Source organism: Ceratotherium simum, chromosome 12, assembly GCF_057802395.1.
Source record: "Ceratotherium simum simum isolate JZ-2026a chromosome 12, ASM5780239v1, whole genome shotgun sequence".
Lineage (NCBI taxonomy): Eukaryota > Metazoa > Chordata > Mammalia > Perissodactyla > Rhinocerotidae > Ceratotherium > Ceratotherium simum.
This window is the reverse complement of record NC_141911.1, coordinates 20,495,085-20,513,738: the sequence shown is the minus strand read 5'-3', so window position 1 is coordinate 20,513,738 and position 18,654 is coordinate 20,495,085. Positions and strand designations below refer to the sequence as shown.

Genomic DNA, 18,654 nt, shown 5'->3' with positions numbered 1-18,654 from the left:
AGAGACTGAATCTGTCAAAATCCTAACAAGAATATGCCACCAAATATAAAAAAAAACTAGTGGCCTACAGACTGGAAAAACTCAATATATATCCTAATCCCCAAGAAAGGAGATGCCAAGGAATGCAGTAGCTAAAAGACCATTGCTCTAATTTCCAAGCAAGTAAAGTTATGCTCAAGGTGCTTCAACAAAGGCTTTTACCTCATATGGAGCAAGAAATGCCTAACATCCAACCTGGAATTCAAAAAGGGAAAGGCACACAAGATTTAATTGCAATTGTTCACTGGCTACTGGAGTGCTTCAAAGAATTTCAGAAAAAGGTTAGTCTATGTTTTATAAACTACAGTAAAGCCTTTGATTGTGTGGATCAGGAAAAGCTACGAGCTACTCTGAAAGAAATGGGCATGCCTCAGCACTTGATTGTCCTGATGCATAACCTGTATTGTGGACAAGAAGCCACCATCAGGACAAAATATGGAGAGACAGAATGGTTTCCTACAGGCAAAGGTATCAGACAAGAATGTATTTTATCTCTCTATCTCTGTTTAATCTGTATACAGAACATATACAAAAAACTGGGCTAGCCTCAGATGAAGGAGGAGTGAAAACTGGTGAAGAAATATCAACAATCTAAAGTATGCAGACGACCCTATCTTACTGGCAGAAAGCAGCCATGACTTGAAACAACTTCTGACAAAAGTGAAAGAAGAAAGCACCAAAGCAGGACTGCATTTGAACACCAAGAAGACAAAAACCATGGCTACAGAAGACCTATACAACTCTAACGTAGACAATGAAGACACTGAAATTGTTAAAGATTTGGTTTAGCTTGGTTCAGTCATTAATTTAATGGAGACCGCAGCCAAGAAATCAAGAGAAGACTGAGACTCAGAAGGGCAACAATGAAAGATCTAGGAAAGATCATCAAGTGTAAGAAAATGTTGTTAGAGACCAAGGCCAAGATTATCCACACCCTCGTACGCCCAATTACTATGCATGGGTGTGAAAGCTGGACAGTGAAGAAGGTTCAAAAGAAAAAACTTGGTTCATATGAAATGTGGTGTTGGAGGAGAGCTCTACGGATACCCTGGACTGCCAGAAAGACGAACAAGTGGGTCTCAGAGAAAATTAAGCCTGAACTATCACTGGAGGCAAAAATGATAAAACTCAGGCTGTCCTACTTTGGGCACATTTTGAGAAGGCAGGATTCTTTGGAAAAGACAATAATACTGGGAAAAGTAGAAGGCAGCAGGAAAAGAGCAAGACCAAATATGAGGTAGATTGACTCCTATAAGGAAGCCATAGGCCTGAGTCTACAGAAGCTGAGTAGAGCTGTTGAAGACAGGACACTGTGGACAACACTCATTCATAGGGTCACAGGAGTTGGAGCCAACTTCACAGCATATAACAATGAGAAAGTGACATATACTATAAAGCAAAGCAAAGCAGCACAATGAGGAGGCGAACGCTCTGTGGTGGTGTTGCTATTCTATATGTGGTGGAAGGGAAGGCATCTGATGCTGGATATTTGAGTAACAAGCTGAAGTGAGACAGCACAGATACCTGGGTGACGAGTGTTCTAGGACCCCAGAAAAACAGCAAATATAAAGCAAGTGTCTCCACATCAGGAATTATATTAATCAAAATATCCTTTAATACCGCCTAGAATCCACAGAGAGGTCAGCACATAATGGTTAGCCACAAGAGTAATTTGTACTAATAGTTTTTAGCAATATGGCTTATAAGTAGAAAAAAAATGAAGCTAGAGAGCATACTACCCATCTGCATTCAGTTTAAGGATCATTAGTGGCTATGTTAATATATAATGAAGCTGTGTTATAAGAGAAGGTTAAAGAAAAACAAAGGATGTTATGGCTTAATTTGTATTTTTACTCATTGCAACCCTGTAGAAAAATTAAATTAAGAGATAGAAGCTATGCATTGCTTGGGAAAAGAAAAGAATTTAGTCTATTAAAGTATACAGATTAACTTACTTTTCAGATGACTTTTATTAAGTTGCTCCTTAAAAAAACTACTATTTTACAGTTCCAAAATTGGTAATTTCATATGGTTCAACCCAAGATATGATATGCATTCATGCTCAACAAAGTTTAACAAAGCAATGGCTCTTCCTTTACCCAATATTTAGAGCCAGCTTTCCTGGATTATATCTATGTGCCTTTATTGCTCTATGTGTTTGGTTGGAAAACATCACACATCTACAAAACAGCACACATCTACAAAACAGCACACATCTACAGCTTTGTATGAAGTAGAGCAATGAATTTTCAGATTATTTAAGGGTAGAAAGTATTGACAAATAGGACATGTGCTAACATCTCTTCTCCACTCTCCTCCTGCATGCCAACCAGTTCAGATTCACCTCTGGAATTCATTCATTTACTTTTCATTGTATATTAGTCAATAGGTTAGATCAAACAGATGTAAGTTTCGATAATTGTTTTGTAAGAAACTATATATTCTATTCACAATTATTCTAATAACATAGAAAGTTAAAACTCTATGATATTTCCAGATAGCAAAGTAAAAATTGGCCATTTTTATGAAAACGACATTAACTTAAATGTCACTATTGAGAATGATATTAGCTGTGGGTTTGTCATATGTGGCCTTTATTATGTTGAGGTACTTTCCTTCTATACCCATTTTATTCAGAGTTTTTATCATAAATGGATGCTGTATCTTGTCAAATGCTTTCTCTGCATCTATTGAGATGATCATATCCCTCTAAGAAGAGGAACCAGAAAAGGATGCCCACTTTCACCCCTCCTATTTAACACAGTATTGGAAGTCCTAGCTAGAGCAATCAGGCAAGAAAATGAAATAAAAGGGATCCAAACTGGAAAGGAAGAAGTGAAACTGCCAGTATTTGCAGATGACATGATTTTATATGTAGAAAACCCCAAAGAATCCACCAAAACCTTTTAGAAATAATAAATGAATATGGTAAAGTTGCAGGATACAAAATCAACATACAAAAATCAGTTGCATTTCTATGCACTAACAACGAAGTAGCAGAAAGAGAAATTAAGAATACAATCCCATTTACAATTACAACAAAAAGAATAAAATACCTAGGAATAAACTTAACCAAAGATGTGAAAGACCTGTACACTGAAAACTATAAAACATTGCTGAAAGAAATTGAAGAATACACATAGAAATGGAAAGATACTCCATGCACTTGGATTGGAAGAATTAACATAATTAAGATGACCATACTTCCTAAAGCAATCTATAGATTCAACGCAATCTCTATCAAAGTTCCAGCAACATTTTTCACAGAAATACAACAAAGAATCTTAAGATTTATATAGAATAACAAAAGACCCACAATAGCCAAAGGAATCCTGAGAAAAAAAAGCAAAGCTGGAGGTATCACACTCCTTGATTTCAAAATATACTACAAAGCTATAGTAAAACAGCATGGTACTGGCACAAAAACAGACACACAGATGAATGGAACAGAATTGAGAGTGCTGAAATAAACCTATACATCTGTGGACAGCTAATTTTCAACAAGGGAGCCAGGAACATACAATGGAGAAAGGAAAGTCTCTTCAATAAATGATGTTGGGAATACTGGACAGCCACATGCAAAAAAATGAAAGTAGACCATTATCTTACACCACACACAAAAATTAACTCAAAATGGATTAAAGACTTGAATGTAAGACCTGAAACCATGAAACTTCTAGAAGAAAACATAGGCAGTACACTCTGTGACATTGGTCTCAGCAACATATTTTGAAGAACCTTGTCTGACTGGGAAAGGGAAACAATAGAAAAAATAAACAAATGGGACTACATCAAACCAAAATGTTTCTGCACAGCAAAGGAAACCATCAACAAAATGAAAAGACAACCTAATAATTGGGAGAAGATATTTGCAAACCATATATCTGATAAGAGGTTAATAAGTAAAATACATAATTCATACATCACAACATCAATAAAACTAACAACCCAATTAAAAAATGGGCAAAAGACCTGAACAGACATTTCTCCAAAGAAAATATACAGATGGCCAACAGATACATGAAAAGATGTTCAACATCATTAACTATGAGGGAAATGTAAATCAAAACTACAGTGAGATATCACCTCATTCCCATCAGCATGTCTATAATTAACAAGACAGGAAACAATAAGTGTTGGAGAGGATGTGGAGAGAAGGGAACTCTCATACACTGCTGATGGAAGTACAAACTGGTGCAGCCACTATGGAAAACAGTACGGAGATTCCTCAAAAAATTAAGAATAGAACTACCATATGATCCAGCTATTCCACTGCTGGGTGTTTATCCAAAGACATGAAAACAAGCATGCATAAAGATACATGCACCCCCTGTATTCATTGAAGCATTTTTCACAATAGTCAAGACTTGGAAGCAACCTAAGTGCCCATCAAGGGACGAATGGATAAAGAAATGTGGTACGTATACACAATGGAATACTACTCAGCCATACCAAACAATGAAATCCAAGCATTTGTGACAACATGGATGGACACTGAGGGTATTATGCTAAGCGAAATAAGTCAGAGGGAGAAGGTTCAAATATTGTATGATCTCACTCATAAGTAGAAGACAAAAAGGACAAAAAACAACACATAGAGACAGAGATTGGATTGGTGGCTACCAGAGAGAAAGGGGGAAGGGAGGAGGGCAAAAGGGATGATTAGGCACATGTGTGTGGTGATGGATTGTAATTAGTATTTGGGTGGTGAACATGATATAATGTATGCAGAAATAGAAGTATAATGATGTACCCTTGAAATTTATATAATGTTATAAACCAATGTTACTACACAAAAAAAAGTCACTAGAGATACAGATCCATCAAAAAAGAAATATCTATCTCAAAGGTAATATTGTACACATTAAACAATAGATATTGACATTTAAGCATTCTTCTTTGCACAACCAGAAAATTACACATGTTCTGGCCCTCTCTTACATATTTGCCCTCTCATTACTATTTCAATACAAACAAGAATTTTTCTCCAAATTGTTCTTCATATCTGTCAATCTTTCTATATTAAATTTGAATTTGGTTGATTAAGCATAAGGAAGGTATTCTGACCACCCAAAATGCAGCAAGCTCCCTCACCATGATCAACTTCAATCTACTATCACTCTCTCTTCAGTCAAATGAGTGTTGGAGTCTACAGCCAAAGGGATGCAAATTGGTATAGAGCTTTCTCTCCCCATTGGCTAGGTGGATGATGGAGAACAGAATGGGGAACATCAAGAGTGGAGAATAGGAAGTGATAGACTCAGAAGAGCCTGACTTACAGAAAACTATAGACTCCTGGGGGAAGGTCAACATCTACTCTTGTAGATACTTGTATTGGGGGCTGGATTTCATAAAGGAGGCCAGGGCAGCTTAAGAGACACAGAAGGAAGGTGACTTTCTCCAAGGCTCTGGGAACTGGTGGCCTTCCTGATGCTTTGAGGCAAAGCCAATGCGAGACTGCTTTCCATCCCCTGCGGAACTATTGACAATAAAGAGATGTTACCAAATAGATTGGGACCCAGTAAGCAGACAAAGGAAAGCCACCACATAACTAAAGGGCTCAAAAAGCCAGAGAGAGAAAAATCAATCACATATTGAGTTGAATAAATAGGAGAGGGGATAGTCTACCTAAATCTAAGATACACACACACAGAGACACACATGAATATTTAAGCATGCACATATTTAAAAAGTATACAGAACTACTTTCTAGACTGAAAACCACAATTTCCCAGCTAAGTAACCCTATAGGTGAATTGTAGGTGGGAAGTGTCACTATTGAGCAGCAAATTAGTGGTCTAGATAATCAAGTGCAAGAAATATATCAAAACACAGATCAAAGATATAAAAGGACAGAAATTACGAGTAAAGTAAGAAGCTTAAGAGTCTCATATACTTGCTTGGTAGATAAATGGATTGCCTATCATTAGAAATAGAGTTTGACCAAGTGCTCACAATTGCCCATTACTTACTCACCGAACTCTAGCTAGACCACACTTTAGCCAGGTTTTCCTCCTCCCCTAGACTCCTCAACTTTGGCTTTCTCACAAGTTTGAGCAAAGACTAAAGCACTAAGATGCAGAACATCCCTTCTTAACTGCTTATTCTCAGAATCTGCTGACCACAGGGAGAAATGTTTCCTGTTCAAGTGCCCAAGTTTTGCTACCTGCTCCCCCACCCACTTGCCCTCCTCCTCGACAAAGGTATGCTAGCCCTGCTGACTCCTTCCTATAAAATAAAAGCCTTTTTCTGTATTGATTTGAGATGCTTGCAAATCTCGATGTTGAAGCATTCTACCTATTGGAAAAGTCTCTTTAAAATAAAGTCTTTCTTAGTCCAGATTTGGTTTTATTTGATATTTTTATGGTGCAATACTTGGAGTACAGAACACCCCTTAGTTCCCACTGTCTTCACCGAGGAATTCATATTCAAATGACCATTTGTGTCCTTCCTTGCTGAGGAAATGTGAATCCATGGCAAGTCACAACTCCTAATCCAGTGCCCTGGACATTTGTCTGTTGTAGCACAATAAGAAGTTACTTTGATTCTGTTAAACAGAACTCTTCCCTGTTCTTTTCTGTTTGAGTGAGAATCTTCCTAGATTAAAGTCTTCTTGGTTCTTTTTGGGTGGGAATTTAACCCTTCTTTCTCTTGAGCAGGAGTATCCTTGGCTCTTTTTTGACTACTTAATTTATTTAAATAACTAGTCTCTACCTTGTATCCCTCCTCCCCAAACCCCACTGACCATATGTTACACCACAATTCCTTCTAATATCTCCCCAAATGGCAAAATTCCATTAAGGATAATTTGACACTACAATGACCTTTTGCGAAACAGGATCTCCACAAACTGACTCATCTAAGAATTCTCCCTTCCCATCAATCCTCATTCCTCCTTCACATTTTTTACCACTTTCAACCTTCCCTTCAGTTCCCTAAAATCTTTTGATCTGTCCTTCTTCAACACCCTTAACTTCTCCATCCCTCTTTCCACTCCTGCCAAAGTCTATTTTTACTTACTCTGGATTTGTTTTTATTTGACTTTTTTTTTTTAATGGTGCTGTGACTTGGAGTGAACACCCCTTGGATCCCGCTGTCTTCACCTAGGTATTCATGGAGGCTTTCTCTTCCCAGTCTTGCCCCTCAACTTCCTGCAGTCACTCCAGCATTAGGACTTTGCCCCATCAGGGGCTCTCAAGGGATTCAGGGGCTCCAAGAGCAACCAGGAGGCTAAAAAGGCTAATTGGAAACAGGCTGGACATTTTATCTTCTCAGATGGGCTTTGGAAATGCCCAGGTGGATAACTGGTCTCTCCTCAGTCCCTCAAGAAAAATTTAGTCCACAGTCTCTGTAAAAGTACACATTAGGACAAAAGAGAAAAATCTTAAAAGTCTCCTCTCCAAATGGTGGTGGAGCATCAGCCCTCATATTTAGCTGTAATTGCAATTTATCCCATCCTCCATAAACATAATCTTGTTAAAAATATAAAAGTGAGGTAAGGATGAGAGACAGTTCTCCGATATAAACCAGCGAGTTTTATATTTCTATGCTTGTACATCACTCAAAGCTAAAATTTTTTAATTAAAGCTCTAAACTCTCTACGTGTGTGTGCATGCATGTGTGAGTGTGCATAAATTTTCCTAACCTCAGATAGTATTACCAAATTAGATTACAAAATTTCCTAAGAAAGCTGTATTCTGATTGGCTTAGAAATACATAAGTGCTTATATAAATTACATATTCCTAAAACTTCCAGTAGAAAAATAACCTTCTAATACTTTCAAAAGTATTTTATCAAGAATAAGAAGTAAATATCGAATGTTTTAAAAATCCAATTACCATAATTTAAATAAAGTTTGGCAAGAGAGACTTGTTTAATATTGTTTATTTAATAAAAACAACTCTACTTTCAGAGTTATCAGCATTAGATAAAACAAGCATACATTTTTATTCTATTTGGACATGTTTTTCCTAAACTTATATAGGTATACTGATTGAATAAATTAGCATTATATCTACTGACATTTAGGATTACATACAACATAAATTTGTTTTTAATAAATTAAATCATTATTATGACAAACTTTATTTCAACAGTGATCATGTTTTATAATAAGCTGACTTGAGATTTAAAAGTAATTTCCAAGATCTTTTGGTATCTTAAAACCTTAGACTTATACTAAATTAATTAATGTATATTCACTAAATATCTAGATCATTTCTAAAAAGGATAAAACACTAAAGCGTGTTTTTAAATCTATGGACTTTTTTGCCTCTAATTTTTATAGTTCAAATTAATTTTATAGTTTATAGTTTAAATTGTATAGATTTGGGTCTGTTAATAAACGTGTTAGTTTTTGCCACATTAAAAAGTTATATTACAAAAAATGTGTATGGCTATAAAAACGTATAAAATGTACATTCATAAATTCTACTAATCTACAAAATGCTAATGCATAACAGTTTAAAATTATTTACCTCATTGTTTTAATAAGATTCTAACAGGAAGAATAATGATACAAGGCAACTTGATGTGCAAGGTATGCAAAATATGATTTCATTAAAAATATAGTTTTATATCAAAATAAAATTGTTTGGATACTAAACTAAAATTGTTTGCATACTAAAATTGGAACACCAATTGTTTCAAAAGTGTATATACAAACAAAAAATTATAAAATGTTCCCCCAAAATATTATTTGTCATGGTCAATGCTGGCTAATATTTAAACGGTTCATTCATATAAGTTTTTTAAAAAAATTAGTATCAAATATTGTACTGAGATAAATCTAAAATTTGATTTTTTCTCTCTGTTGAAATGACAAAATTTTCTTGGATTATTGCTCTGTTCTTCATAAGAGATTGTAAAATAAATTTTTCTTTGTCTTCTGGGTAATCTGCCTAAATGGCAAACATTCTGTGTCTTATCAGAATATTTTTCTGTGCTTTATGTTGATTTTATTATATCTTAATTATTAAACACACACACACACACACACACACACACACACACACACACACAAAGTCTGCTCACTGTCATATTGAAAACCAAAACCCAACTATGGATGTTTACAAGAAAGACATTTAATTCTAAGTGATAGAGAAAGATCGACAATAAAATGTTAGCAAGTATATCAGAAAAATGTAATAAAATTGAATGCGAGCATGGTAAGATTACTCTCAGATAAGGTGAAATTTGTGCTAAAAAGCAGTAAGTAGGATATAGTGTAAAAAAATAAAGCGATAAGAAGCATAATTTACGAATGGATAGAACAGAAATAAGTCCATACGTTCTAAAAAAATAGAGAAACAAACACATACAGAAAAACTACCAAAAATACTAGAACGACCTGATTAAATACAATTATAAAACATGTAAGTTGACATAACTTATGGTGGTTTTTGGTTTTGTTTTGTGCTATGTACTAAATTGTGTCACCCTAAAATTCACTTGCTGAAGGCCTATGCTCCAGTATGATAGCATTTGGAGATAGGGCCTTTGAGAGGTCATTAGGACATGAAGGTAGGGCCTTCATGATGGCATTAGTGCTGTAATAAGAAAGGACCCTAGAGAGATCCTTCTCTCTCTTCACCATGTGAGAATATGGCTGCCTACAAGCCAGGATCTTCCCTCACCAAGAACCCAATCTGCTAGCACCTTGATCTAGGACTTCCCAGCCTCCAGAAGTTGAGAAATAAATGTCTATTGTTTAATCCAGCTAGTCTATGTTATTTTATTATAGTAGCCTGAGATGATTAAGACATTTTGTTTTGTTTTGCACTGCAAAAGTTTATGTTCAAATTCACTATTAATAAAGGAAATACAAATTGGATTAACAATGAAATATAATAGCATGTTAACCAGAATGGAAAAGTTAAAAAAAAAAGGTTATACTTTTTGCCTGGAAGGATGAAGACAAATGTTAACTCTCATGCTTTGCTGTTAGAAATTAGAAATGCCCTATGCTTTTTGCAAAGCAGCCTGGCAACATCTATTATTGTTTATAATTTGAAATGCATGTACATTTTGACCCATTCCTTACACTGTTTGGAATCTTTCTCATAGAAATAAAAGCATACCAATTAACTGCAGAATTGATTGTCATGGAGAAAATAATGGGAAGAGTAAATAATCATTCCTAGGGGAATAATTGGTTGATTAAATTATTGTATAGCCACACAATGTAGTATTTTGATTTCTTCTTTGCTTCTTCCATTCATTAGTTCTACTCATTTTTATTTAGTGAATATTTATGTCAAATTATCCCATGCTCTGATAATATAGTGGTGAATAAAGATCTTTGACATTAGTGAGTTTACAGTAGTCTAGTGGGGAGAGAGAGAGACAATAAACAAAATAAGCAAGTAGATTATCACTATGCTAGACAGTGAAAAATGCAATGAAGGAAAAATAAGAATAGAAAGGAGATGGGGAGTACTATATTGGAGGGTTGGTTCACAAATTAAATATGATGGAGTCAGGAGAAGACTCACCCAGAGGGTGTACAGATCTGAGGAGTTGAGGGAGTCAGCCATTTCTCATCTAGGGATTTGTTATGTCTGTGCTAATGGCTAACTTCTCTTTGGAAATTTACTCCTACTTGGCCTCTCACCCCTTAAGCAGTACAAATAGTCCTGTACCCACTTTTTCATTTACTCTCCAAAGATATAAAATTCTCAAGGAGCTTCTTATAATTAATCCACTATATTAAGAGTGCCTCATTTCTTGCAAGAAAAAGCTAGAAAGGGAAAAAATATTTATGAATGGGTACTATTAAGCAGGCACTGTGCTGAGTGTTCTACAAGCTCTCCTTTTATCCATCTCCAAATATGGGAGGGATTATTAGTCTGAACTCAAGTTCAACAGAGAAATTTGAGAGTAACCAATAAAAATATTCAAGTATGAGTATTAGGAAGACAGGTGTGGACATGAATTTTTAAAAAATCAATATGTAAGGGTCTGGAACAAATATTTACCCCACTCCAGGTATGTTTGCTTCATGAATACAGGGGCAAATATACTTTATTGTTTCTATTAGGTAAGATCAGGCATCTTACTTACTCTCAAGGCATCAACAAAATTAACATCGTCCAAAAATTTAGATAGTAATTCTGAAGAGAAACCTGAGAAACACTCCTACAGTGTAGGAAAAATATTATAATGTCTTTCTGAACTTCATAAGAAGAAATATATTCACATAGTTATCACACAAAGAAAATTATTATTTCTATCAGTGATAGCTTAATTAAAAATAATTATCAAATTCTTTAAGAACATAAATAAGATTTATAAACACAAAAGGTTAGGATTATAGAAAATTCCTTGATTAGAAGAAAACAAATGAGGCATTTTAGGAAATATGGACTATGGATGACTGTGCCGTCTTATGAATTGATTTTGCTAGAAACTGATATTTGAGGATTGCAAGTAAGAGTGGATGGGTCACATCACAAGTGATTAGCAAAGAAAGGCACACACTTGGGGCTTTCTTTATCAGCTACAATATGCTGTTCATTACTACAGCTCTACCCCCTCTTCCTGCATTTTAGAGCAAATGCTTCAATATTTGAAAGCTCCCTAAAATTAAGCTCATGCTTCAATATCTTTCTTTTACATGCATTAAATATGTAATAAATATTTTTTATAAACAAAAAATATAAAAGGAAAAGTTCATAAAATTATTCATAACAAGTGCCCTATTCCAAATTTGCATTTCCTATTTTTAAGGAATTAAGACACATTTTTGAGAGATTCTACAGATGACGAAAGAATCATATAAGATTCATATGGCTCTTATTATTTTCTTCTTTCTTTTATAAATTTGATTTGCAGAGTGTCATTGAAAATATACTTTTTATGTATTGTCATGGATGGGTCAAATTAGAAATGTCTTGAAAAGGCTAATTTGGGGTGGTGCCTAATTGTGTTCCTTAAAAATCTAAGTACTTCAAAATTCTTACCTTTATTTTCTGTGTTGTTCTACTCTTTACTACTTCTATCTAAACACTGAAAAATATTCCTACTCATTCAGTTCTACTGGAAGCTAAATGTTGTCTCTGAGGGGATATTCGCTTTTCTAACCAATCAGAGTTGTCTCAAATGCTTTATTTCCTTACAAAATATTATGAGTGTGCTTGGAAGTAACAACAATGTTCTGATATTTGTTCAGCATCTAAGTAAAGGATCAACTTTGAAATACATGTTTTGATCTAAGTGATTCATTGGAAATAAAATCCCATATCAAAGACAAGGACACACATCAAATTTAGAAATCTTACTGCTTCTCTCAGGCCTCAGTACTGCTTTTGTCTTCTTGTTTTGACTTCCACTTTCATGAAGAGCCTTGAACCAGTCCCGCAATCTGTTTGCCACTTCCCTGAACTCCAGGTCACTACATGCTAAAAACAAAGAGAAACAACACACATCTTGAATAATAACTTAGTATAATGTCAACGTCAATTCTCAAATTATTCCAATAACTAAAAGGTAACAACGACTAAAAAAATAAATAAAAAAACATAATACAATTACTAATTGTGTTTCAGCTTTGCAAAAACTGAAAACAATTACGTGTTTCAAACATAACAAGATGTAACACAACAATAACATTTTATTTAATAAAGGAATATTATTAGTAGAATTCTACTCCTCACTGGAATATAACACTTGATTGAAGGTTCTTATTGTTAACGTCACAGAAATTGAGTCGTAATATTTATGTGCTGAACACTTTTGTCACAATAAGGTGGTGAGTCATCGGAGGTAATAAGGGGTTAAAAATCCAAAATAAATACTTACACATTTATTATAGGCCATACCTATTATAAATATGTTATAATTTATAAATCTGCATTAGTATATTCAACATATGTAGGAATTATCAATTATAAATATATGCTGTTGCTATTTGGTTTAATCCTATATTTTTTTTTAAGTACAGGAAAAGAAGAGCTATCTTATTTGATATTAGGAAAGATTGTAAAATATTTTTTAAAATGATATCATTTCTGTTGTAAAAGTAAGATATTAGTAAATTTGACATTTGGAACTTTAATTCCTCTTTGTTTTTTAAAAACTATTGTTGTTTATCAATAATTATATTCTTTAAAATAGTCTATACAATAAAATACAGCAGAATATATTGTATATATATGTATGTGTTTACATGTATGTGTGAGACTAATGCTAAAATACACTATGTCAAATTCAGTAATTTGTTGCCAAAATATTCTGAAAATATAAAATAACGCTTATTTACATTGTTTAGATAACATTGTTACTGTAGGCCCAACTCCTCTGCAAGTAGTAAATGTGCAATATCCTGAGCTGACAGGCACTCTTTAATAGTACTCTTCTTGTTCATTTTGTTAAAAATAATAATTTACACAATGATATCATAAATGGTACATTACATTTAAAATATACTATATACATCAAATTACAATATGTATTATATATAACGTAACATGTATAACACAACATCAAAAATATAGTATAACATAACATAATACAGTTGGCCCTCCATATCTGCAGGTTCTGCATCCTTGGATTCAACCAACCATGAATCCAAAGGCCTATGATGATTGCCTCTGTACTGAATGTGCAAAGACGTTTTTCTTGTCATTATTCCCTCAACAATACAGTCTAACAAACTATTTATATAGCATTCATGTTTAGGTATTATAAGTAATCTAGAGATGATTTAAAGTATACAGGAGGATGTGCATAGGTTATATGCAAATACTACACCATTTTATACAAGGGACTTGAGCATCTGATGATTTTGGTATTCACAGGGTCCTGGACCAATCTCCTGTAGATACCAAAGGAAAAATGTATAATTTAAGACCATTTTCTAATATTAAAGGGAGTAAAATTCCCTATTAATAGGAACTTCCTAGTACCCAGCAAGGTGGATGACCCATGCCAGCAAATTATTGAGGTTTCAGAACACTGGAGGCAAAAGACAAGATCCTACAAGCCGCCATGAGGGTGAGTAACAAACCATCAGATATGAAGAATAAGGAATCAGAATGTCTTCAGATTTTTCAATAGTAACATTGACAGGCAGAAAGACAATTGAAAAATTACTTCATATTTTAAACTGAGAATCTTATATCCAGAAAAGTCAGTTGGGAGAGTAAGCTAAAGAGAATTTTAAATATACAAAATCCAAAAAATTAATCACTCACATAACCTTTCCCCAGAAAGCTACTGGAAGATGTGCTACACCAGAGAGAAAATCAAGAAAGAGGATGGCTGAGACACAGGAAATGAAAGATTTAAGAGAAAAGTGAAAGGAATTTCTAGGAAGATGGAAAAAACGAATCTCAGAATGCATGTTGTGTGCCAAGTGTAGAGGCAGATGGTAGTAAGTCTGAAAATGTTTGGTCAAGGACAGAGCAATGCACAGAATTTATCACTGTCCTTTCATCTAGCGAAAACGATGAGCTATGGGGAAAGTCCAAGAAAACATGACTTGTACTGATAAGATCTACAACGGCTGAGACTGAGTGATGAGGCAATAAATAGTACACTCCTAATATGAATATTTACTCTCCAGCCTGGTATCTCTGTTTAAACAAACATCTAGGCAAGAGTCTTCTGAGTATTCATATTTGGGTAAATTTTTAAAAATGCTATTATTCTTATGATATGAGACCTTATTGTGTGTCACACATTTTAGCTTAAGTTTCAACATAAGGTTATGCATGTATTGTAATGGAATATTTTAGGAATTAAGAATCCTGCAGTAATAATGAAAACAGCAGCTAATACTGCATACTTTATTATAAGTATTTTACATACATTAACATGTTTAATTCTTATAAAAACCCTATGAAGATTATACCACTATTGCTTGCTTTTAAGTGTTAGGAAATTGAGGCATTGAGAGCTGTAGAACTTGCCTGAGGTCAAACTGATAAGTGGCAGAGCCAAGTTCTGAATCCAAAAAGATAGACTTCACAGTACAAGGTGTTAAACCTTACAGCAAACCGTCTCGGTAGTCCCAATAATGATAATAATAACAACAACCGCCAAGTAGTATACTCCAACTTAGAACAAACAAGTCAAGCGTTGCTTCACTCACAGCTTATAAATTTCCATTTCAGTAAGTTATGATTGTGGCGATGTGAGATAATTGCCACTGCAGAGATGTATGACATTAGCAAAACACATTTTTAGAGGACAATATCACAACACCTAGAATAAATATATCTTTTTGACTGCAAAGGAATCATGCATCTTCAAGTCCAATTTTTAAAGCCAATTAAAAACAGATCACAGAGATCTTACTGAACAATAAGCTACAGTTTATACTACTACATCTTCTAGAGCAGTTAACAAGGGCCCATGATTGACGTTACTCAATAAAACTTGTCTTTCCTTATTTTTTCAGAGAGGCCACAATGATGGCATTATTTTTACAAATATGAGTCAAACTGTCCTTGTCACACACACAAAAGGAAATGCTTAGCTTATACAATATCAAAATATTACATTATTTATAGGATGATATTTCTACTTAACTAGATACCAAATCCTTTGTTACAGACATGTTCTGATTGGAACATGACCAGTCAGCTCTCACCCTTGTAAGTGTCTGACAGCCATCAGTGATTTACTACTATTCTTTTCCAAAAGAAGTCAATTAATGTCTTTTCTTCATATTTTCCAACCGTTGTACTACATGGATTTTTTTTTCTAGAAATAATAATCCTGCATTTATACAGCAGAAAATGCTTTTAATGAGGTTTCACTTTTGATTTTAATATCAAGCCTGGAAGATTAGGTAAAGGATTATTATCATTATTTTTTTTACAGCAGTAGAAACCGGGACACTGAAGTTAAATCACTGTCCTAAATTTTATAGCCAGTGGCAAACTAGACCAGAGCTTGGTACTCATTGATCTAATTGTATTTGTAGTCAGAAATGAATAACAGAGTAATACATTATAACAACATAATAAATATGATTTTAAATTAAATCTAAATAAAAGAAAAGCTAGATTTCAATGCAAGGTTCTTCAATTGTGTCAAATTATTAATTAGAGCATGGTGTTATGCAAAGCAAACAACTGAAAAGGAAAGAGGCCTTGGAAATTTAAAAAGTTACATATGTGCTTATATTTGTACACACGCACATACTCACATATTTGACAAGACAAAACATGTAATAGAATAGGTGAGGATAACGCCAAAAAAATATTCTAGAATGTAAAATAAAAATAATTGAGGGAAACTAGAGAGGAAGAACGTTAAAGAAAGGATAAGAGACATGAAGGATCAGTCAAGAAGTCCAATATCTAACTTACAGAAGTTATTAACAGAGAAAGAATTTGAAATGGATAGAATTATTTTAAAAATACAGAAAATAGGGGCTGGCCTGGTGGCTTTGTGGTTAAGTTTGTGTGCTCCGCTTCGGCAGCCTGGGGTTCAGAGATTCGACTTCCAGGTATGGACCTATGTACCACTCATGAAGCCATGCTGTGGCAGCGCCCCACATATAAAATAGAGGAAGATCAGCACAGATGTTAGCTCAGGGCCAAGTTTCCTCACCAATATATATATATATAAATATATATAAATATATATATAAATATATATATATAAACATATAAATAAATATATATATATATAAAATATATATATATAAAACATATATATATAAAATATATATATATAAAACATATATATATAAAATATATATATATATAAAATAATTCCTATAACAGCAGAATGAGAGAAGTTTTCAGAGAGAGAGGGACCGCTGCCTTCTTAGCTGAATGAATTAAACATACGCATACACATACTCATACCAAAACATCTTTTAAAATTTAGAATATGAAAAATAAAAAGATTATAAGAGCTTTTGGGAAGAAGACAAAAATAAACAAATAAATGAACAGACAAAAATAAACAAAAGTTTACCAAAAAAGGCAAAGAATCAGCTTGGTATCCCAACAATCATTAGTAATAATGAATTATGGAAGAATATGAAACAAGCCTTCAAAATTCAAAGAAAAATGGATTTTAATCTAGGATTCCATATCTACTCATTTATCAATCGATATGGCATAATAAAGCCATTTTTAATGCCATAAAGGCATTTTTAGATTTGCAAGAACTCAGAGACTTTTGCATTCCATGCCATCATGAGAATGGGCTGCAGCAAAATAGGAGAGAAAATTAAGAAAAACAAAGACACAAAATTCACAAAAGAGGGACTGCACGTGAGAAAAATTGAGAAGCACAGTATTCAAACTAGCTGTGTAGTTCACCTAAAGATGGAGCAAGCTGATGGACAAGTCAAGGAGGGACAAATCTGGTGGGTGGTGGAAAGAGTATGCTTTGACAGAATAGTGTCTGATTAAGAACTTGTAAAAATTTATCATGGTCATGATCAAAGCAGTTGGGATGTGAAATGGTAGAACACATTTAAAATTGATGCTAGTAATATTCTCCATTGAGACAGAAAAAATGCATTTGTGCAGATGTAATTCTAGCATAAATTCTCACTCTTCAGTGAACAATATTTACATCAGCATGATATTGTAAAAGTTCTTGATAGGCAAATTGACTCACTGTATAAAGAATTCACAGAAGACTTAAAACAGTTATAGAATAGAATTTAAGTGTTATCTATGTTGGCAATAAATGGTCCAACTATAGCCACTAGATATAGGGAGATGGAAGTGAAGACATGAAGAATGAGACACAGCCATACTAATGTCTTTGTTTTACAAAATGAGGAAGCAAGAGATGTCTAGGGAACTGGAAACAGATGGTTAAGTGTTTTTATTTTTTTGCTAATGTTTTGCTTTTTAAATTGTAACCAGTAGAAAACAAAGAATAGCCATATAATTATGTTGGAAAATGGGAGGGAAGTGAAATACATTCTCATTTATCAAAGCAGAAGATCTAAAGGTAATGTTTGAAGTTGATAAACAGCTATTTCACAAATGAGCTAATCACCAGATGGTGAAAACCAGCAAGGCTTGAAAATGGTTAGCTCTGTGACCCAGGGATGGTGAAGAGGAGAAGTGGGGCAGGAGGTGGAGTGCTGATTTTGATTATAATCCCTTCCATATCTTTTGACTTTTTAACCCCACACTTGAAAATCAGTAGTAGAGTATCCTTCCCCTCCCCACCCTGTCTCTTTTCTTCATGGAAACCACTGGGCAATACTAGATGCACATTGTGGGGATGAGAGCAGAGCGAGGACAATTAACAACTATTGATCATATTCATTAAATCAAACACTGAGGTATTAGCTTCCTTTATAACACCTATTGGCTTATAGAATTTTTTACACCTCATTTCAAATCATAGTTATTTGGTGCCAAATCTGGTACTCTTAATTCAGAACAATTTCTGTTATGTTACACTAGAATCTTTTTCCTACCAATAAACAATAGAAGCATCAGCAATAGGTCTACACAAAGACACTATGTATTCACATTCCAGGTTCTTGATACTACTCAGAGAGGAACACATACAGTGAGAATTGATGCAGAGACAATGCGAACATACCAGAAGCCCAAGATATTTTACTTTTGGAGGTCCCAACCTGCAGCATACATTAAAAATATTTTAGGTATAAAATCTTTGAA

General features: G+C 34.0%; 1 protein-coding gene across 1 annotated transcript in view; it reads right to left on the bottom strand.

The window, feature by feature from the left end:
* SPOCK3 (SPARC (osteonectin), cwcv and kazal like domains proteoglycan 3) overlaps positions 1–18,654 on the bottom strand; it is a 452,647-nt gene that overhangs the window by 35,509 nt on the left and 398,484 nt on the right. Inside the window, exon 7 of the mRNA XM_087437447.1 lies at positions 12,319–12,438. Coding sequence (XP_087293573.1) covers positions 12,319–12,438 — 120 coding nt within the window. The remainder of the gene's footprint in view (positions 1–12,318; positions 12,439–18,654) is intronic.